This window comes from Dreissena polymorpha, chromosome 14, assembly GCF_020536995.1.
Source record: "Dreissena polymorpha isolate Duluth1 chromosome 14, UMN_Dpol_1.0, whole genome shotgun sequence".
NCBI lineage: Eukaryota > Metazoa > Mollusca > Bivalvia > Myida > Dreissenidae > Dreissena > Dreissena polymorpha.
In genome coordinates, this window is record NC_068368.1 from 6,030,822 (window position 1) to 6,054,070 (window position 23,249).

Genomic DNA, 23,249 nt, shown 5'->3' on the forward strand with positions numbered 1-23,249 from the left:
TTCAGAACTCATTCATCTAGAACTTTATACGTTCTTTTAGTTGAAAACAATTACAGGAACACAGTCTCACAGCATCACCCAATATTAAAATATGTTAGTGAAATGTAACCTTAATGTGTAGTGTATTTTATCTTTTATTTAAATAATAGCGGAGATTGTAAAACCACAATCGTGATACATCGGCTATCTCGGATTTCTCCGTAAGATAGGCGAAATAAATCGTCTGCTGATCCAGAGTGTGTAAAACCAGTATGATTCAAGCGTCTGATCGATTCTGACCTTTTTTTTGACAGATTGTAAACAGACTATCGACGATTTTTTATAATCTTTATTATCGTTGGACAAAAATGGATGAGACTTCAGATGTAACACCTCAGTCGAAACCTAAATGCGTATCAGCATCAGTTTGGGAGGTATATCATTGATATTGATATGTTTTGTTTTACTGTCGAGTATGCGTCCCTCACTGACCAATTTAGTGTAGTCAATATAAATTGCCACCTAAGAGTCTTTTGATGATTTTTGCTTTGGCAGACTCTTGGTGTCAATAGTCCACTCTATCTTTTTAATAGCGAGAGTTCCGACATTACATCGCATTACTCCTGAAGTTAAATACACGCATATTTGTGACAATTATGAAAGAACGTTGCCTTAAGTTAATAGTATGCTATATGCCGGTTAAGTCGTGGGTAATTTTAATAAAGATGTTGCATCTCAAATATTTTATAAATATATGACCATGAATCATTATGAAATTAATAATTAACCTTTCTTCTTTAAGATTTGTTGCTTTTTTCCAAATGTTTATCGTCTTTTATCATCAAAATAATCGACTGTGTTGATAGTGTCAAACTACCATCATGAAAATAAGCTTCTGGTTAATTCGTGGGTTCTGATTGGCTGCCAGAATTTCAAGATTTGCATACTATAAATAGCCTTTAAACTGACCTTGCAGGACAGATTAATTTCTTGTGAAAAAATGTCAACAGACGATGTAGCATGGTAAATACTTCTAAATAAACGATTTTGTGTTCCTTTGAAACGCTATATGAACAATACATAAATGAGGAAATATTTCATACCGACCTATCAAGATATGATGAATTACACTATTTACTTGTTTTTGACGAATTTTTGATCAGAAAAAAATGGTGACCGTGTCAAAACATTTTTCCGTAACGAACTGCATCATGTGCGAACATTCAATCGCGAGATTTCAGGCGATTTCTATACCCACGAATCAAACAGAACCCACGAATCAACCAGTAACAACCATATATATTGAGCAACATATATCGAAATTTACCTGTTAAAACAATATTTCGAGTTTGTTTTATCCAATATAAATCCTTGTATAGTAAAGGTTTATGTTATCTTCCTTGAACTGGAGGTTAAATTCAACTATGTTTGTAACTCACTGAGTTCTAATTAGGGCTGTCACGATACGCCGTGAGCGTACCGCGGTATATCGTGGTACAGCAACACTCTATCGCGGTACGTACCGCGATATTTTACAGAGTATGTATATGTGAAGAAAACAGCAGAATAACAAGTTTTACAAACTTTATTAAACTCAATAATCAGAAAACACTGGTATCATAGTATGACTAGAAACTGTAAAAGAAACTGTAATAAACTTGATAGAAGTAGTCATTGTTATTGTTCGCGTCTTTTTCTAAAATGTCCGCCATGCTGTTTACAATAGCTGTGACTACGATCTGTGTAAATCAAATGCTTCAAGGGCATGTTCAAAATGCGGAGTCAGCGGGCCCAGTATTGAAAATCCGTAGCGTTCTGACTCTTCCTCGACTTATTCAGAATCTTAAGATAACATGATTCGGAAGTGCCATGCTTTGAACGATCGATATACTAAAGAAAGAAAATAAGAAATAGAATAAACATCTTTTGGATAATTATGAACTTATTTGCAAAGGAAATCTGTCCCTAATTCCAAAAACGGTACGGACCCATACATCGCCGTATTTTAAACGTGAAAGTTAAACATCTACAAGTGGAAGCGCTTGCTTGACCTGGATATTAACGGATTATTTTTTAGCCCTTTTGAATCGCTTCTACATTTTTCAAAACGATATCTATATCAAAATAATTATGTAATGTATTTATATCTGTGCTAATATAATGATATTAAAAAAACCGGTGCGGCAACGCCGTACCGCGGTGCGATTTTTTTCACGACACGCACCGCGATATACCGGTATACCGGTGAATCGTGACAGCCCTAGTTCTAATAGAAAAATTAAGTGTGCAATATGCCCAAAACAATAAGAAATAAAATTGGAAATAGTAAGAAGAAGAAGCAAAAAAATGATTATAACTATTATAACTCAAAATATTAGAATCGACAGTAACCAAATACCCCAAGCTTTTAAACACAATGGTTGAAACATTTCTAACAATCAGAAGAAAAAAACAACAAATGAGCAATTATTTATTTCAATTCAATCTAGCAACTTTCAGGCAGGCATTTGGTCCGTAAATGATGAATATTATCAAACATTTAAAAAATATAATAATGGTAAAACATTACAAACACACAGTAACTTTCACACACAAACAAGCTTGTCAAAAACAAGGGTTGAAACATTTCCAACAATCAGAAAGACATCAAATGAGCAACGTTCATGCATTTGGTCCATAAATGCCACTGCATTTCCTTAGTAGGCCGTTGACTGACAATTCTCCGCTCTCGTACGCTTCCCACAGCTTGAAGATTTTTCCCTGGAGAGACGTGTTTTTCCTTCGTTGTCGCCTGGATAGCTTTCCTTCTGATACCATCGTCTTATTTGATAATATGTTGGTTCTGTTTCAATTTTAAGTTTAGCATATCCCGACAAACGAACCTTACATGTCAAACTGAACGGCTTTTTGTCAACAGCGATATCTCAATAACCAATAGCGTCAGAATTACCACAACAAAATGCTATTTTAAAAATATGTCAAGCACATACACTTAACAAACAATACGATATTTCTTTATTTAGTGTCGAGTTTTCACGCCTTTTTTGACAAAGTAATTATTTTCAAAATATGCGACTTATGTATATACATGAAGGATATTAAATAAAAGTTTAATGTAAATTCTTATCATAAATATAAATATAAAATGCACATTTTATCATAATATTCAATCATTTCAGCAGATAGTAATGTTCAATACTAAGGATTTATACAAACGTTTAAAATATATTTGTACTGACAAGTAAAAAAACTGTAAATACATTCAATATTACACCATGAGCAATAGTTTAAAGCGGTATACATCACCCAAATAACGCAAAGATAACGGTCCAGTGACTTCTGACATTTATCTGAAAGGTTTTATGATCGTTATCAGGTCGTAAAACACATCTGTTATGTGTCACCGGGTTAACGGACATTACCCGATAATATGCAAGTATCCAACAATTTAGATTCATTATTTATGGGGAAACAAAAGCTGCCTGACCTAAAAAATGTAAGACACAACAAATAATTATATTATAAGTTTACTTACCAGAATCACAGCCTATGTGTTGCCATCGCTCGCAGGCATCGCAAGAAACAGCACGTTGCCTCTGCCCAACTGTCTTTCCACAATGTATACAATTTGCCACTTCTGCCATTGCAGAAACACAAACACAAAACTAACTAACACTAGAAAATTATTGTATCCGACATCAAATAAGCACATATATGTTTGAACACATGGCAGATGCACTGAAACCCACACAACTATATAGCAATCGTATTCCAAGTCACAAATAGTATTGTCCGACACAAACAAAACACATACTTTGGGCTAATTCAGATACCCTCTTTTTATATAGTCAGCCCTTATAATTACTTTGCAAACAGCATTGTTGTCTGGTTAAGCGTGTTACCTTATTTATTCTTTAATCACGCCAAACTGTCATACCGTTTGTCTTATTAATAAATCTTTGACCAGACAATGAAAGCATGCCGGCTTAATTAATTGTCGTCAATTCACACGTTTTCAAAACATAACTAACACAAAGACATTCCATTATTCTTTAATTAAACCAAACTATCATACAAAATGTCTCATTAAACAATCTTTGAACAGAAAATGAAAGCATGCCGTCAAAATAAACGTTTAACATTTCACACGTTTTCAAAACAAGACGAACTAAATGGGGCTTATTTTAATAAACAATTATTGAATTACAAAGTTTTACAATATGAAATGAAAAAAAAACATCATACAACTACATTTCCTAAAAACAATAATCACGAATATTAGTACATTAAACTTAACAAATTGTATATGAACAAAATTTCTATAATACTATATATAAGAAACAAAATTGGGGCGAGTTGTCTTTCGATTGGGGCGAGTTGTCCAACATATTTGGGGCGACTTGTCCAGATTTTCGGGGCGACTTGTCCTGGGGCGAGTTGGCTTTGGGGCGAGTTGTCTGGCTCCCGAAATAACAACAACGATGTCGATGCCAAAATGGTTGCCAATGAGAAAATGATTGTTCCATGTCTATGATTTCGAATGAAATACAGGTAATTTTTGTGATCTAAGTTCATATTTGTCAAACAACTGGTAGATTTCAGATATATACACTTGTAAATACAGTAATTCCCATAATAATATTGTATTTATTTTTCGTTATGGTTTTTACAGATCGGAGTTTCAGCGTTCAGATTTATTCTGAACGCGAATTACTTCAGCTACTTTTAGTTTTACCACAGGAGTTTGAAATTCTATCCATAAAGCTAATCTAATGGCTAAATAATAAAAAAATAAACCCCTATAAGTATAAAGCTAATCTAATGGCTAAATAATAAAAAAATAAACCCCTATATAGTATACTATATAGGGTTTATTGTTTTATTATTTATAGTATACTATATCGTTTTTTTTTATTTTTTTATTTAGCCATTAGATTAGCTTTATGGATAAAATTTCAAACTCCTGTGGTGTTACTGTTAGCAGTTCAACTCATTAGCTCTCCAATTAGCACACGGGTTGGTACACGTTACTACCGTTCTTATCCATTTCTGTGTTAGATTGCACTTTACAGGTGGGCGGTACACAGTTGTTTACCACTATAGAAAATGCAGGGGTTTGAGGACAGTAGCCTCTGATACTTATTAAATGTTTAGAATAAAAAAGATTATTAGGTGTTGCGTTAGGTGTTGCGGGTTAGGGTAAGGGTTAGGGTACGCTTTTCCGTTCTTAAAAAAATAATATTATGTACCGGTTAAGTGCAATTGCCTCCATTTCTGGTTTATGTGTGATTTGTAAGTTGTCTTTGCCCTAGTCATATTTGCGGCTTGTGCTACTCTACCGGTTAATATTATACTCAAACCCGGTAAGCTCGCCGGTAGGGTTGACTCGCTGTATTTCATTAGTACCCTCGGGATTTTGTAAACAAACCTGCGTTACCTACTTGTCAAATCTGACAGAAAACATCTTTCGCTATAGATTGGAATCAGTTTTTGGTTATTAAATGTTGTAAAACTCACACTTTAACAATATTTGAATTTTTATAATTCAGTTAAATGTCGAAGCGAAAAAATAGGACAGTGCTTGAAAATAACTGCAATTTGTTTTATTTGATGTCTTAAATTCCATATATTTAAATTGTTATTATACATTATTGATTGTTACATTGAATTCTATAGTATGTCTGAGCTTTGGTTTTCATGTTTAATTTAATATTGGTGCTGTTTAACCTACTTACCGCAAATCTACCAGGCGAAAAATAAACAACAATGGCGGACAGTGGTGTTGAATTTGTTTCTACAGCAGTTAAAATTGAAGGAGTTTCGTCATAATAAAGGCAATTGTCTAATAAAGTTAAGTTAAAAATGATTGTCCATTAATTCATTTATCTGATGTTTGAATATGGTTTTAAAACACAAGTGAATAATCCTCAAGTAACACCAGTCAACCGTGTTGCAGTATACACTCCTTCTTTTGAATAACTGGTGATGTGATTCAAATTTCTGTGGCATTATGTATGACCTCTAATACTTAAATATCCTCCAATGAACATAAATCGAGCGGTTAAGGTAACAAGTGAAATAATGTCTGAATGAATGCAAATAATGCTGCAATAAAAGATTTACCTTTGAAGATTTATTTAATTCCCGTTATATCCATGCCAAAATTGTTTATTTACAGCATGTTTAACCAAGCAAAGCCGATAGATCCATACACACCCGCAAATTTCATCCTCTGCGCATGTTGTTTAAAGTTCCGAGACTTTAGCAAAAGCTTTACTTTAGAAAACATAGCAGAGAAAAAATGGCAGCAATCACGTTGATCGGAGTTCTATTTTCTAGAGTTTCCCTATTACTACATGTATGGACTGCCACAAGGAAAAACAATTGTTTAATTTTTATTGATGCATTTCAGCAGAATGATAAGTTGCATATATTTTGGATGCTGAAAAGTTTTAACATTCTGGTCTCGCAAAACAAATAACTAAAATAAGGGATTTTTATGTTTAAAAGATGATTTCGAAGGAGGCGGACAGACTTAGTTGACAAAAAAACTAGGAGTCCATGTCTCATTTCAAGGAGTCTCGGATTACGGGACTCCAGTACATTTGTACGTGTCAAACACTACAGATTGTCAAATTTATTTATTTGGATCGATTCAATATATTCAAACTACTTTCTGAAAATCAGATGAAACTTAAAGTACATTTGCAACTATTCAGGCAGATTATTCATGTATATTTAGTCCTCAGGTGGTATAATACACAGGATAATATAGCCTGTGTACTTGATTGGGCCATAAAATACAATGGCACTTGGCTTTCTTTCACTAAAACTGAACACATTCATCACCAGCACTAAGCCACACATTTTATGAAAACACCATCATGTGAATGATTGATAAAATCCATAACATTTGCTAAGTTGTAAACAACAATACTGATACGCATCTAATTGTTGGAAATAAACGTTCAGGGTTCAGATTTATTCTGAAGGCCAATTATTTCAGCTTGTGGCGAACCATTCCTTAGTACATGTATGCCAGTTCACCCCCACAGCAAAATTGAATATCTTTTAGTGGAAACATGAAAAGCTTGAATTTTTAGCTTAGTTGCTATAATCCAACTCCCAGCTCTTGACCCTCTGGGTCACTGGGAGTTGCAACTGGTAACAAGATTTTTAGCTCACCTGATTGCTCAGGTGAGCTTTTGTGACCAGTCTTTGTCCGTCGTCTGTCCATCTACATTTGTTTGTAAACACTCTAGAAGCCACATTTATTTCCGATCTTCATAAAACTTGGTCAGAAGCTTTGTCCCAATGAAATCTCGATTGAGTTCGAAACTGAGTCATGCCGGGTCAAAAACTAGGTCACTAGATCAAAACTTTGTCAAAATGTTTGTCTTAATGATATGTTGGTTGAGTTCAAAAGTGGTTCCGGTCCGTTGAAAAACATGGCCGCTAGTGGGCGGGGCAGTTTTCCTTATTTGGCTGTAGAGGAACCTTGTAAACACTCTAGAAGTCACAATTTTTGCCCAATCATCATGAAAGTTGGTCAAAACATTTGTTTTTTGATTTCTCAGAAGAGTTCGAAAATGGTTCAAATCGGTAAAAAAACATGGCCGCCAGTGAGTGGGGGGGGGCATTTTTCTCAAAATGTATATAGTGTAATCATGTGAACACTCTAGAAGTCACATTTTTGGCCCAATTTTCATGACATTTGGTCAGAACATTTGTTTCCTTGATTTGAGAATTGAGTTCGAAAATGGTTCCGGTCCGTTGAAAAACATGGTTGCCAGGGGGACGGGCAGTTTTCCTTATATTTAAATAGTAAAAAGGCTTGTAAACATTCTGAATTAAGGTCATGTAACATGCGAGACAAATCTTCTAAATATTGCATTTAAGTTTACAGTAGTTACTCCCCTTTGACTATTAATGTTTTCATAATAATACAGTGTATTTTCAAGAGGGCACATTTCTTTTCCGATCTTCATGAAACTTGGTCAGAAGCTTTGTTCCAATGATATCTCGGTTGAGTTTGAAACTGGGTCATGCCGGGTCAAAAACTAGGTCACTAGGAAAAAAAAAAATTGTAAAAACTGTAGAAGTCGCATTTCATGCCAAATCTTCATAAAACTTTGTCAAAATGTTTGTCTTAATGATATGTTGGTTGAGTGCAAAAGTGGTTCTGGTCTGTTGAAAAACAGTGGGCGGGGCAGTTTTCCTTATTTGGCTATAGAGATACCTTGTAAATACTCTAGAGGCCACATTTTTTGTCCGATCTTCATGAAACTTGGTCAGAAGATTTGTCCCAATGATATCTCAATGGAGTTGGAAACTGGGTCATGCTGGGTCTAAACTAGGTCACTAGGTCAAAAAAAATACAAACCTTGTACACACTCACATTTAGAAGTCACATTTCATGCCCAATCTTCATGAAACTTTGTCAAAATGTTTGTCTTAATGATATGTTGGTTGAGTTCAAAAGTGGTTTTGGTCCGTTGAAAAACATGGCGGCAAGTGGGTGGGGCAGTTTTCCTTATTTGGCTATAGAGAAACCTTGTAAACACACTAGAAGTCACAATTTTTGCCCAATCATGAAAGTTGGACAAAACATTGGTTTTATTGATATCTCAGACGAGTTGGAAAATGGTCCAGATCGGTGGAAAACATGGCCGCCAGTGGGCGGGGCATTTTTCTCAAGATGTATATAGTGAAAACATGTGAACACTCTAGAAGTCACATTTTTGGCCCAATTTTTATGAAATTTGGTCAGAACATTTGTACGAGAGTTAAGTTAAAAAATGGTTCCGGTCAGTTGAATAACATGGCTGGGGGGGGGGGGGGCATTTTTCTTATATTTATATAGTAAAAAAAAGCTTGTGAACACTCTAGAAGTCACATTTTTTTCCCAATCATCATGAAACTTGGTGAAATTATTGGTTTTACTGTATATATATCTCAGATGAGTTCGCAAATGGTCCTGATCAGTAAAAAAACATTGCCGCCAGGGGGGGGGGGCGGGCAGTTTTCCTTATGTGACTAGAGAGAAACCTTGTGATCGAACACTTGAAGTCTCATTTTTTGCCTAATCATCGTGAAACTTAGTCGGTTTTAGTGATTTCTCGGACAAGTTGGAAAATGGCTCAGATAGGTGAAATACACTTTTTACATGTAGCTCACCTGATTGCTCAGATGAGGTTTTAGAATTGGTCTTTGTCCGCCGTCTGTTCATCCACATTTGGTTTGTAGACACTCTAGCATTCACACTTCTCAAGCATTCTTTATGACAGTTGCTGAAAGATCTCAGGTAAGTTTGATGTTTAGCAAAATCACACAATTAATGCCATAATTTTTGCCATTAGATTGTCCAAATTTTCATTATATTACTGTAAACGTATAGAAATTCGTTGGTATGAAATTTCGTGGTTTAATGACAAACAACTAATTCCTTGACACGTAATTTCGTGGATTTCAAATTTTCGGGGAAGACTGACCGTCATAATAATTATACTTTTATTAGAACAACCAGAGTAATAACGAAGCATAATCTGCTAATCTGTGTTGACAGCAAGACTTTTGAGGTTAATGTGCACTGAAGCATTCAAGTGTTGCCGATAATTGTCGATAAAAGCGATAAAGCAGCACACTTGTGGGTCCCAGCTCGCTAATTGCCATCGATGTTGTTTTGACAATATTTGCACTTCTCAGCGCAATCGGTCCCCTAGTAGAAACACTTGAGTAATAAGGTCCCCAAAATACATGTGTGAAAACGGTTATGTCTCTTTTAAATTTAATTTGCGCATATTGACATATATGATAAATCTGCAAACTGTTAATTTTACGTCAGGTAAAAGAAATTTGTTTTTCTTCACAATTGGTAATGCTATTTATTATCTTTATTTACCATGATTACTAAAACGTACATTAACGATGATGAATAAAAAAAAAAGAAAAACTGATAGATATAGTGTTATGTGAACTACTGAAGTGAAGTAACTATTTCAAAAACAAATATCTCCGATAACTGACAACACAAGAAAATGTTGGAAATGACATTCGGAAATGACCGATTTAGGATTAAAAATGTATAAATAATCGTTGGTACTTGAATTCGTGGTTCAGTGGACCAACAAAATCCACGAAAAGTCGTACCACACGAAATTTAATGGTTTTACAGTATACAAAATCCTTGTAAACACTCTAGAGGTCACAATATTGTTTCAGATTTTATGAATCTTGGTCAAAATATTTATTTTTGCAAGCAAAGTTTGATGTTTGGTAAGGGGGGTCAACTCAAAATATAGGTCACCAGGTAAAATCTTACAAAAACAAAAACACTCCATATGCCAGAGTTTTGGTTTAATAATGATGAAACTTGACCAGGATGTTTGTCTGGACAATATCTAGGTCAAGTTTAATGTTTGGTAAAGATTAAATGAACCGACTCCTCTCAGGTGATTAAACCAGGGCCATCTTGGCCCTCTTGTTTATATAAGTGACATGTTGTTTTGTTTGTTGTATTTTGTGATGTCTTTATTTGAGACAAAAAGTCGAAAAAAAAAAAAAATTGTGATATTAATGTATCTTCATTATAGTTTATACTATGCAAAAACTAAGTAAAGAAATGAAAAGAACATGAAAAAATACATCAAACTGCCAAATTTGAACTCTCTAGAACAAAATCTTCTTTAGAACAAAAGTTATGTCAATTTCTCTGTAATAACATAAGGCGAAGGTACTGTGATTTAACACATTTACTATGTAGTAATAAGTACCAATATTTTCCAATAAATCGACAAAATTTCCATGACAAAAATTGTTATAACTTCTCTTCCGGTGGGGATATGTTAACAATTCAATCTGTTTTGGAAAGCTTTTTGGAATATCTATCTAGCTAAATTAATAGAACTAATGTATGACAAATTTTAAAATTTAACAGGGAATGCTAGTAACTCATGGAGCTGCACATTTTGAGTGGTGAAAGGTCAAGGTCAAATATATGGCTTCAAAGCGATGCAATAGTGAGCATGGTGTTTTTGACAAACACATCTCTTGTTAATCTTGAAAAACAAACCTAGCGGTCACAGTTTTCATCAGGTCTTAATGATATTTGGTCAAAATGTATTAATTAATGAACTCTGGGCCAGTGGCTTGGGATTGTATACGGGTCTGATAGAATTTAAGTTGATGTGGCAAGGTTAGTCAGGTGAGCGATTTAGGGCCATCTTGTCCCTCTTGTTTATGTAAACTCTGCATCCTGGAATCCAGACGGCACTTTTATAGGTAAAATGAGCACCATAAACTTTTTTCAGGCATAAATAAACACAAACAGATAATTCATCCTTATTGCTAAAATTAAAAAAACTTAGTTGATATGGTGTGCTCCCAAAGTAATGATATTAATCAAAGTTTTGAACATGGAAACAGTTCACGAAAATGTGCAGGATTTTGCAATTGAAAACACTAAGTATTCAGAATTTGAAAATATGCTAATGTATACATTGAATATCTCCAGAATCTTCAGCAGGTTATATCTCGAGTCTAATCAACCAGTTGTGCTACACTGACTATCTCCAGAACTTTGTAAGATAGATTGCATTGTCAATTCAAAACTTCGGCTTTCTGTTTAATTATGTTTTTATAAACTTTTGTTTTGAGTAAACACGCAAATTGATGTAAATGGTAACAGGAAATGTGTTTGTTACATTCTATTAGGTTGATTTAAATTGATTTTATAGACAAACTTGAGACTTAATTTTTTTACATGGAATTTGGGTTTTATCAGGAAGAACTTTGAGCTGTTCATATATTCTCATAAAAGCTCAAAGCATTGAAGAAGAACTAATTTTAGCTATGATTCCAAATTAAACCCAACATATGTAGATTCTGGTTATTTCATGAGGTTAGTAAGTGCAAGTGGAAATTGAACAGGATGATCAGTAGCCAAAATATTGGGGTGTTGTCTGCCTCCCTTGCATGATAAACAATTAAATAGTGATAACTTTGTTAATGGATACTAAAAGCAGATTTGACCAAGAGCTTTGCCTTAACTGTTAAATGGTTGTTAAATAAATTTTGCTGCAGGTTGTCATTTATAAATTTAAACTTTCTTTTCAGAGATTTAAAGCTTTGGAAAAAAGGACAAATGATGTCACAAAAAGATCAACAGAAAAGCGAATAAAACACTTACAGAAAAACATACTGCAAACAGGTCAGTAAATACATATATTCCATAAGACTTAAGTCATATGTTTTGTATAGAATAACAAAATACCTGATTAGTTCTTACAATATGAATAAAGGACTATATTTGTGCACATTTTGCATGCTTGAAAAAGAAAGCAGTACGGTAAAAACCCAGTCATAAGTCTACCCACTGATAAGTGTGTAATGGGCAAAAATGGTACGAAAATTTGGCAATTTTTTATTATGTTAATTTCATGGAAAGTCTAGTACAGTTGAATCAGAAATTTAAAAAAATGAACATTGCCATTAGTAAAATAACGACCACCTCATCAAAATCAGTGTCTAATTTGATACCACAACTGACTCATTAAATTTTTTACCCAATGAAAATATCCAGATAATAGTGCAATAAACAAATCATTACCTTGCAATTTGATAAATAGTAGTAATCCAACCATTTTCTAAACAACAACAATGATAATAAACGTGAATAAATACATAGATTTTCCACTTTAGGGAATTTTCTGGTGCAGGGAATATTTCCAGTAGAAATGACCATATTTAAAAACAACTTGGCACATTGATGAAGAAAATTAAGAGGAAGCACAGAGTACAATAAACTGAACTCAGTATTTTAAGAGTTATACCCCTTGACTGATATTTTATATAATCCATTTTCTGTGTGGTGCATAACTTATGAAGTAATAAAGGCATTCAAATTAAACTTCATAATAATGATCAGAGCCTTAAAGGGAAGTTCAACAAATAAAAAATGTGTTTGTTTTCATTCATCACTAACAGGGATAGAACTATTTTTTTTTATCCTTTTTTTGGAAGTTTTTGAAGCAAAGTGATTATTTTTGTTGAAAATGTGTTCTTAAATTGTTCAAGTCCCACAGTAGAGTTTGTGAAAAAGATCTATTAACAAAATAACTGTAAAAAATACCCCATGTTTTGTTAGTTTTTTATTTTTAGTTCAAGAAAAGTTGTCTTCAGAAGAAGAGAAGGACATTTTACGACAACATAATGTTTCGGTAGATGATTCTGATAAACTGAAATGTGAGCCAAATAGTTTGTCTTCAAAGACCACTGAGCCAGATAAAAAGCTGTGTGACAATGTCAAGGGCAATGCAGATTCAGACATTTTAGCTCACAGGTTTGTATGGCAGTGGTTTTGAAGTCATGGCGAAATAAACTTATTTTTCAGCATAAATTGTAAATCAATCATAGCTTAATATGAAAATATAAATCTTTCAGGACTGGGCCAGTGTAAGAATAAATAGCTTTTTCGAAGAACTTTAAAACTTGCCTAGGAAATCTTACACTTATAAATACAGTATATAAATTATAAAAATATTTAAAACACGTAGCTGAACGGAGTTTTTATTAAAGACCTGAATTAGAGTTCTGAATCATTTTCCCTTTTGAATAAATGTTACAGGATAAGAAGAACAGTATATTTTTTATACTTAACCCTTTCAGTGCGGGAACCGAATTTTGAAGGCGTTTGCAAACAATTTGGATCCAGATGAGACGCCACAGAACGTGGCGTCTCATCAGGATCCAAACTGTTTGCTATTCTGATAATATTCTTTGAAAAAAATCGAAGAAAATGCTAATTTGAGAAATTCAGCAGACGACATTTTAGCAGACAACAAATTTCCCAGCATGCAAAGGGTTAACTTATTGAGTAATATTGCATCTTAAACCTTTGTCAGTAAACATATTAATAGAATTGGTCCCCTGTAGTTACACTCATTATGTATGTTCTCTGTCCTGTTATGTCTGTATAAAAGAGAGAACACATACAATAGTGTCGGAACATTGAAACAAATTGAACAAAGGAGCACACGTTGAGAACGGAAAATAAAATTTACTCAAAGAGTAATATTGTAATGGTGTAATGGGAGACAACTTTATTAGCATCTTCTGATAATTTATTTAAGTGACATGAACAAAGGTGTATACAACACAGGCCAGCATACACAATACAAAAATTCAAACCAGAATTGTCATAGTAAAACAGTCACATAATACACAATAATAGATCATATTATTTTAAGCTAACTTCAATTAACATTTCATAGAAATTCTGACACATACATTTGGTGAGCTCAAATCTTGCATTGATTCAAACATTTTTATACCCCCACAAATGAAGTTTAGGGGGGTATAAAGGAGTGAACATGTCTGTCGGTCGGTCTGTCGGTCTGTCTGTCTGTCCGTATTAAGTGTCCGCTCTCTAATTCAAGTAGTTTTCATCCGATCTTCACCAAACTTGGTCAGAAGATGTATCTACATGATGTCTAGGCCAAGTTTGAACATGGGCCTTGCCGGGTCAAAAACTAGGTCACAGGGTCACTTAGTGCGTTTTAAACATTCAGCATGTTGTCTGCTCTCTAATTCAAGTAGTTTTCATCCGATCTTCACAAAACTTGGTCAGAAGTTGTATCTAGATGATCTTAAGGCCAAGTTCAAACATGGGCCTTGCTGGGTCAAAAACTAGGTCACAGGGTCACTAAGTGCGTTTTAAACATTCAGCATGTTGTCCGCTCTCTTATTCAAGTAGTTTTCATCCGATCTTCACCAAACTTGGTAAGAAGTTGTATCTAGATGATCTTAAGGCAAAGTTTGAACATGGGCCTTGTTGGGTCAAAAACTAGGTCAAGGGGTCACTTAGTGCGTTTTTTAACATTCAGCATGGTGTCCTCTCTCTTATTCAAGTAGTTTTCATCCGATCTTCACCAAACTTGGTCAGAAGTTTTATCTAGATGATCTGAAGGCCAAGTTCGAACATAGGCCATGCCAGATCAAAAACTAGGTCAGAGGGTCACTTAGTACTTTTACAAATTGAGAATAATGTCCGCTCTATATTTCAAGTAAATCAAATACGATCTTCACCACACTTGGTCAGAAGTTGTAACTAGATAATGTGTAGGTCAAAATTGAACATGGGCCATGCCTGGTCAAAAACTAGGTCACTTAGTGTGTTTTAACCTCACCATGTTGTCCTCTCTCTAATTCAAGTAGTTTTTATCCAATCTTCACCAAAATTGGTCAGAAGTTGTATCTTGATAATGTCTAGGGCAAGTTTGAATATGGGTCATGCCGGGTCAAAAACAAGGTCACGGGGTCACTAAGTGTGTTTTAAACATCACAATGTTGTCCGCTCTCTAATTCAAGTAGTTTTCATCCAATCTTCACCAAACTTGGTCAGAAGTTGTATCTAGATGATGTCTAGGTCAAGTTTGAATATGGGTAATGCTGGGTCAAAAACTAGGTCACGGGTTATCTTAGTGCGTTTTAAACCTCACCATGTTGTCCGCTCTCTTATTCAAGTAGTTTTCATCCAATCCTCACCAAATTTGGTCATAAGTTTTATCTTAATGATCTCTAGGACAAGTTTAAACATGGGCCATGGATCTTCTCCAAACTTGGTCAGAAGTTTTATGGAGATGATCTTAAGGCCAAGTTAGAACATGGGCCTTTCTGGGTCAAAAACTAGGTCAAGGGTTCACTTAGTGCGTTTTTAAAATTGAGCAGGGTGTCCGCTGTTTTTTGTATAGACGACATGCAAAATATTATGTGTCAATGCGGCATGTGGGGGTATTCGTCACGTCTGTGACAAAGCTCTAGTTTGAATTGTAATCACAGAAAAACAGACAAATTTGCTGAGTTGAACGCCTACCTGGGTGTGAACGATCATCTACTACGGGGTGTAGCCATAGACGGGGGTGTGCATTGTGGCCTTGAGAGACAGGTGGAGGAGGCCATCAAAGTGGGGCACATTGGAACAGCAGAACAATTAAGTGACAGGCTGGCCATGAGAAATGTAAATATTTTAACCCTTCACCGCTCAGATACACATTTTGACCCTATTGAAGTTCCTTAGAATATTAAATTAAAGACTTTATTTAATAGAATTACTTTAGTAAACCTTCACTTTCAACCCTCAGATACTGATGAGCAGCAAAGAGCATAAAACCAGAACAGTTTGCTTTAGAGCAGTAAACCAATATTCACAAAATATCATAAATATTGACTGCGTGTATTTTCAACATACATGTACATTTATTTATCACGGTTTGTGCATCATTCCAGTCTTAGATAAACCTTTACCCATTTATGCCTTGTGGACTCTCCCATCCTTCTAAATTGGATCCATTTATTTCCAAAATTAGGGATGTCTAGTATATTTATTTCTATATTTAGATTTCTCTATTTATTATATTTTCTATATTTAGAATATTTCTTAAAGAAATTCCTTAAAGCAAACAGCATAGACTTTGATGAGACGCCGCATCATGCAGCGTCTCATCTGGGTCTACGCTGTTTGCTAAGGCCTTTTTTCTAGACGCTAGGCATACAAATGTAAATGGGTTAATATAAATAAAAGACTGATGTATGGCTAGTAGCATACTTTATGGTACATTACCTTTTGTTGATATTTGATGGTCCAATATTTTACCGCCAGCCGTTTGCAAAAAAGTGGTATAGTTATATTTTAGTTGCCCGTTTTTGTTAATACTTTTCTTGTTGTCATTCTATGGCTCATTTAGTTCCGATGCAATGTCCATACAAAATGTTTAATAGCATATTTTAAAAATATAAACATTTGTCAACTATTTCCATTGAAATATCTTCTAGTAGAATTGTACAAGTGTTTTTAATGTATTGGGAAGCTTCAGATTCAGACGTTAAATGAATATACAAGATATGTTAAGAAATTGTAGATTTATTAACCTGGTTTATTATTCTGCAGTAATTTGTTAATCAATACATATTTGTGTATGTTCCCTCTATTCTGAGACAGTGTGTTTAAAATTACATGTATATTGTTTAACCAAAATGAACTAAATATTCATGAGTGCCTTTTAATAAGATCGCAAAATACTAGATTGTTTTGTAATAATATCCATTTTTTTATGATTTTTATACTTAAATAAATATTATGAATTGGACTAATGATTGTATTATGCTTACAGTATGCCGTTCGTATAGCAGAAGCTGCTGAAGCTAGAGATTACATGAAACGGAAAAAGGTTTACATTTTTTATTATTTACAAAAATGTCATGAATTTTAAGTGTAAGCATACGGTTAGTGTCCACATTTTTATGCCCTCGTAGGAGGGCATATAGTGATCGGTCTGTCCGTCTGTCCGTCACACTTTGAGTTTAGGTTTCGAAAAATGCTTATAACTTCTATGTGGCTTCAGATAGCAATTTCATATTTGGTATGCATGTGTATATGGACAAGGCCTTTCCAAACGCACACAAATTCTGACCAATGTGACCTTGACCTTGAACTTAGGGTCAGCGATTAGGTTTCGAAATCTGCGTTTAGGTTTCAAAAGCTCATAACTTCTATCAAGTGTTTATATGGGGCATAAGTCATCCTATGGTGACAGCTCTTGTTTTAACATGTTTCACATAAGCTGTTCATAATTTCATTGTTCAATTTCTTTTGACCACATTTTTATCTTAAATTTGTTAGTGTCGTTGTCCATCATGCATTTTTGTTTTTAAACTGGTAAAACAATTACTTAAAACAACTCTGGTCTTTGTGTCGTTACAATGTTAGTTAATGAAGATTTGTAGTTTGTTAGGCTCATGCAAGCTTTTCACAATTGTGGACTCAGCCTACTGTAGGACTGGACTTTGTCAGTAAATCTGGTCGCAAATCTTGATCCTTCACATAATTTTATTAAAGTAAATTTTGTATTCTAATAAATGGCCATAAGGGGAGTATTAGCAACCTTTTTAGCTCACCTGAGCACAACGTGCTCATGGTGAGCTTTTGTGATCGCCTTTTGTCTGTCGTCCGTTGTGCGTTGTGCGGCATCAACATTTGCCTTGTTAAGTCTCTAGAGGCCACATTTATTGGCCAATCTTCATGAAACTTGGTCAGAAGATTGGTCTCAATGATATCTTGGATGAGTTTGAAAATGGTTATGTTTGCTTAAAAAACATGGCTGCCAAGGGGCGGGGCATTTTTCCTTATATGGCTATATTGTATATGGCTATAGTAAAATCTTGTTAATACTCTAGAGGCCACATTTATTGTCTGATCTTCATGAAACTTGGTCAGAAGATTCATCCCAATAATATCTTGCATGAGTTCGAAAATGATGCCGGTTGGTTGAAAAACATGGCCGCCAGGGGGCGGGGCATATTTCCTAATATGGCTATAGTAAAACCTTGTTAACACTCTAGAGGCCACAAATATTGTCCAATCTTGATGAAATATTGTCAGAAGATTTGTCTTATTGATATCTAGGATGAGTTCGAAAATGGTTACGTTTGCTTGAAAAACATGGCCGCCAAGGGGCGGGGCATTTTTCCTTATATGGCTATATAAGGATATAGTAAAATCTTGTTAACACTCTAGAGGCCACATTTATTGTCCAATCTTCATGAAACTCGGTCAGAAGATTCATCGCAATAATATCTTGGATGAGTTCAAAAATGATGCCGGTTGGTTGAAAAACATGGCCACCAGGGGGCTGGCCATTTTCCTTATATGGCTATAGTAAAACCTTGTTAACACTCTAGAGGTCACATTTATTTTCCGATCATCATGAAATTTGGTCAGAAGATTTGTCCTGATGATATCTTGAATGAGTTCGAAAATGGTTTTGGTTCCTTTAAAAACATGGCCACCAGGGGCGGGGTATTTTTCCTTATATGGCTATATATGGCTATAGTAAAACCTTGTTAACACTCTAGAGGCCACATTTATTTCCAATCTTCATGAAATTTGGTCAGAAGATTGGTCTCAATGATATCTTGGGTGAGTTTGAAAATAATTATGTTTGCTTGAAAATCATGGCTTCCTTTGGGCGGGGCATTTTTCCTTATATGGCTACACTCTAGAGGCCATATTTACTGTCCGATCTTCATGAAACTTGGTCAGAAGATTCATCCCGATAATATCTTGGACGAGTAAAAAAAATGCCAGTTGGTTGAAAAACATGGCTGCCAGGGGGCGGGGTATTTTTCCTTATATAGCTCTAGTAAAACCTTGTTAACACTCTAGAGGCCACATTTATTTTCCGATCTTCATGAAACTTGGTCAGAAGATTTATCCCAATAATATCTTGTTATCTCAGGTGAGCGACTTTGGGCCTTTCAGGCCCTCTTGTTTAACTGGCTGTCAAAAGTAAGGTATGTGTTACTAAAAATTGAACAATACTTAATATAATCAGCAAAATCAGTCTATGAATTGGTTTGAAGGTTTGTCCTTTGTCTGTCTGTCAATCCTTCCGTGTTTTTGTCCATCTGTCTTGCTGTCCTGCCACAAAAGCCGAGATAACTATACAAATGTTTAATATGTGATAATTTAAATTGTGATAAAAATTAGTACTGATGACAGGCTTATGCAGAACCTTTAATTTATTCAGAGGTCAACGGATTATGAATGACTTAAATTTATTCAGAGGTCAAAGGTCAAGAGACTGATACTGAAAATAGAATATCACTGAATGAATGCACAAACTTTAAAAGTACATGAAAGGAAATCATGGAGTATACATGATGAGTAATGTGTCGTGACATTTGTTTTACAAACACACATTTATGAACACAAAATCTTTATGCTGCTGCGACAAATTGCCATTGGTTTTAATATAATGTGTTACACTTATACAAAAGTTAATATGCAGTCTGTAATAGATATTTCACAATGTTTCATTCATAGACATTCCACTGGTATGGGGCTCTTGTTAAGCTTGAAATATTGTCAAAGCCTGGTTAATTTTGTCTTGACCAAATTTTGGCCAAATTAAAAACTGGATCACACGAGATAAAATTCTGTCACCAGGTCAAATTTGTAGCTTATATTGTTGAGGTGAGTCATAATGGCCATCACAGCCATCTTGTTTATTTTATTTTCTCATGATAATTATCAAAATCATAAACAAATAAGGATTTTCTTTTATTGTGTATCTTATTTCCAAATTGTGCTTTAATTGTCATTTTTTGGCCACAAACTTTTAATTTGTATTATTAAAGGAGGAAGGTGACCTTGCGAAAGCCAAAAAGAAGCAGAAGCTACACTGGGGGTAAGATCGTCAGTCCGTTGAACTTATAGCTCTTTGCATTTATAACCACTCACATGTACTATCATAAAATGTGTATATCTGTCTATAACAGAATGGCATCTTGTTTTGGTATGCTAAGACATAAATAGTCCCATTAAGTTTTTATAGAACAAGTATCCAAACCACCAGGTGTTCATGTAGTCAAGTGTTGATTCCAGTATACATGCCATAAATGCATTCAAACCACGAGGTGTTCATGTAGTCAATTGTTGATTTCAGTATACATGCCTTAAATGCATTCAAACCACCAGGTGTTCATGTAGTCAAGTGTTGATTCCAGTATACATGCCATAAAAGCATTCAAACCACCAGGTGTTCATGTAGTCAAGTGTTGATTCCAGTATACATGCCATAAATGCATTCAAACCACCAGGTGTTCATGTAGTCAAGTGTTATGCATTCAAACCACCAGGTGTTCATGTAGTCAAGTGTTGATTCCAGTATACATGCCATAAATGCATTCAAACCACCAGGTGTTCATGTAGTCAAGTGTTATGCATTCAAACCACGAGGTGTTCATGTAGTCAAGTGTTGATTCCAGTATACATGCCATAAATGCATTCAAACCACCAGGTGTTCATGTAGTCAAGTGTTATGCATTCAAACCACCAGGTGTTCATGTAGTCAAGTGTTGATTCCAGTATACATGCCATAAATGCATTCAAACCACCAGGTGTTCATGTAGTCAAGTGTTGATTCCAGTATACATGCCATAAATGCATTCAAACCACCAGGTGTTCATGTAGTCAAGTGTTGATTCCAGTATACATGCCATAAATGCATTCAAACCACCAGGTGTTCATGTAGTCAAGTGTTGATTCCAGTATACATGCCATAAATGCATTCAAACCACCAGGTGTTCATGTAGTCAAGTGTTGATTCCAGTATACATGCCATAAATGCATTCAAACCACCAGGTGTTCATGTAGTCAAGTGTTGATTCCAGTATACATGCCATAAATGCATTCAAACCACCAGGTGTTCATGTAGTCAAGTGTTGATTCCAGTATACATGCCATAAATGCATTCAAACCACCAGGTGTTCATGTAGTCAAGTGTTGATTCCAGTATACATGCCATAAATGCAAATACATATCAGCCACACTCTGGGAACCTGCACAGGCTTATAAGAGATGACAGTTTCCGCTTTTATGCATTTTTAGGCAGTCCCTTCTCAAGGAAAACAAAGAAAGTATTTTCAGAGGTGAGCCTGTGCACACATAAAGAAGGCCTCGTTTTCCTAGCGCTCAACTTATTGATATTTATAAAATCATTGCCTTTAATTTTTTGTGTTTCAGATTTGATCACAAGCAAAGATGGGAGACCAAAAGCAACATGTAAACATGCAGTGGAGCCTTAACATTTAGGATACAATATACAAATATTTTATTGTGAAGTTTTTATATAGAATAAATTATGTTTTATTCCTAAAATTTGTCATTTTTGACAATGCTGCTTCAGCGAAACAGCTCGTCTAAGTTATAATGAAAAAATTCTTCACAATAGCGACAAATGTAAAAGACCAAGATTGAGTTAGCTAAATGTTCTCAAATGGCATACCTCGCTGATTATCATTGATAAAGGTAAAGGCAGCTTGTTTCCCATCCTCTTTCAAATTTATAGAGAGGTTTGGGACAAGAACTAGACACGAAACTGCCAGGTGGCACTTCAAACGCTGTGACGCTGGGAAAACCCCAAATGTAGTTATTTTTAGATTTGATTGAGAATGTAACCCGCCTCCCAGTTTCGCTGAATAGGTCAAGTTTGCCATGGGTACTACTTCCCTGTACCCCCACTTTTTTTTTGTACTCATTTTTTTTTCGTACCCAACTTTTTTCGTACAAAAATTATTTTTCGTACCCAAATTTGTTTTTTTTAAATACCCATTTTTTTTCTTTCTCAAAAATGTACCCAATTTTTTTTTCGTACACAATTTTTTTTGCATTTTTAGCTCGACTGTTATATATGAAATATATTTTTAGTGGAGCTATCCCACTCACCCCAGTGTCGGCGTTAGCGTTCCCGTTAGCGTTAGCGTGCAAATGTTAAAGTTTGCGTACTACCCCAAATATTTCCTATGTCCCTTGACATATTGCTTTCATATTTTGCATACTTGTTTACCAACATTTCCCCAACCTATAAACAAGAGCAGACAACTGTATCAAGCATTTTGTAAGATTTATGGCCCTTTTTATGCCCCCCTTCGAAGAAGAGGGGGTATATTGCTTTGCTCATGTCGGTCGGTCCGTCCACCAGGTGGTTGTCAGACGATAAATCGAGAACGCTTGGGCCTAGGATCATGAAACTTCATAGGAACATTGATCATGACTCGCAGATGACCCCTATTGATTTTGAGGTCACTAGGTCAAAGGTCAAGGTCACGGTGACCCGAAATAGTAAAATGGTTTTTGAATGATAACTCAAGAACGCATACGCCTAGGATCATGAAACTTCATGGGTAGATTGATCATGACTCGCAGATGACTCCTATTGATTTTGAGGTCACTAGGTCAAAGGTCAAGGTCACGGTGACCCGAAATAGTAAAATGGTTTTTGGATGATAACTCAAGAACGCATATGCCTAGGATCATGAAACTTCACAGGTAGATTGATCATGACTCGCAGATGACCCCTATTGATTTTGAGGTCACAAGGTCAAAGGTCAAGGTCACGGTGACCCGAAATAGTAAAATGATTTTCGGATGATAACTCCAGAACGCTTTTGCCTAGGATCATGACACTTCATAGGTACATTGACTCACAGATGACCCCTATTGATTTTCAGGTCACTAGGTCAAAGGTCAAGGTCACAGTGACAAAGAACGTATTCACACAATGGCTGCCACTACAACGGACCGCCCATATGGGGGGCATGCATGTTTTACAAACAGCCCTTGTTTCACTTAGAATATGCATATTATTGAAAAATCTATGTTAAAGTTTGCGTACCACCTCAAATATTACCTATGTCCTTTGACATATTGCTTT

General features: G+C 35.1%; 1 protein-coding gene across 3 annotated transcripts; it reads left to right on the top strand.

Annotated features, from left to right (window-relative positions):
* The first annotated feature begins 243 nt into the window (after positions 1-243).
* On the top strand, positions 244-21,694 carry LOC127856996 (protein FAM204A-like). 3 transcript variants are annotated; one of them, XM_052393244.1, is made up of 7 exons: positions 244-413; positions 12,094-12,187; positions 13,138-13,318; positions 15,817-15,994; positions 17,148-17,204; positions 20,173-20,222; positions 21,560-21,694. In XM_052393244.1, the coding sequence occupies exons 1-7, from the start codon at positions 348-350 to the stop codon at positions 21,600-21,602; spliced, it is 669 nt and encodes a 222-aa protein (XP_052249204.1). In that variant the 5' UTR covers positions 244-347; the 3' UTR covers positions 21,603-21,694. The 3 variants fall into 3 exon arrangements, with proteins under 3 accessions (XP_052249204.1, XP_052249206.1, XP_052249205.1); XM_052393246.1 differs by lacking the exon at positions 244-413 and adding an exon at positions 948-1,002; XM_052393245.1 differs by lacking the exon at positions 244-413 and adding an exon at positions 4,414-4,530.
* The last annotated feature ends 1,555 nt before the right edge of the window (positions 21,695-23,249 follow it).

Bases quoted from the DNA above. Each gene is read 5' to 3' on its own strand.
- LOC127856996 (XM_052393244.1), top strand. From the start codon at position 348: ATGGATGAGACTTCAGATGTAACACCTCAGTCGAAACCTAAATGCGTA. The intron at 12,188-13,137 runs GTCAGTAAATAC...TTTTATTTTTAG, and splicing joins GAAAAACATACTGCAAACAG to TTCAAGAAAAGTTGTCTTCA. The intron at 15,995-17,147 runs GTAAATATTTTA...TTATGCTTACAG, and splicing joins ACAGGCTGGCCATGAGAAAT to TATGCCGTTCGTATAGCAGA.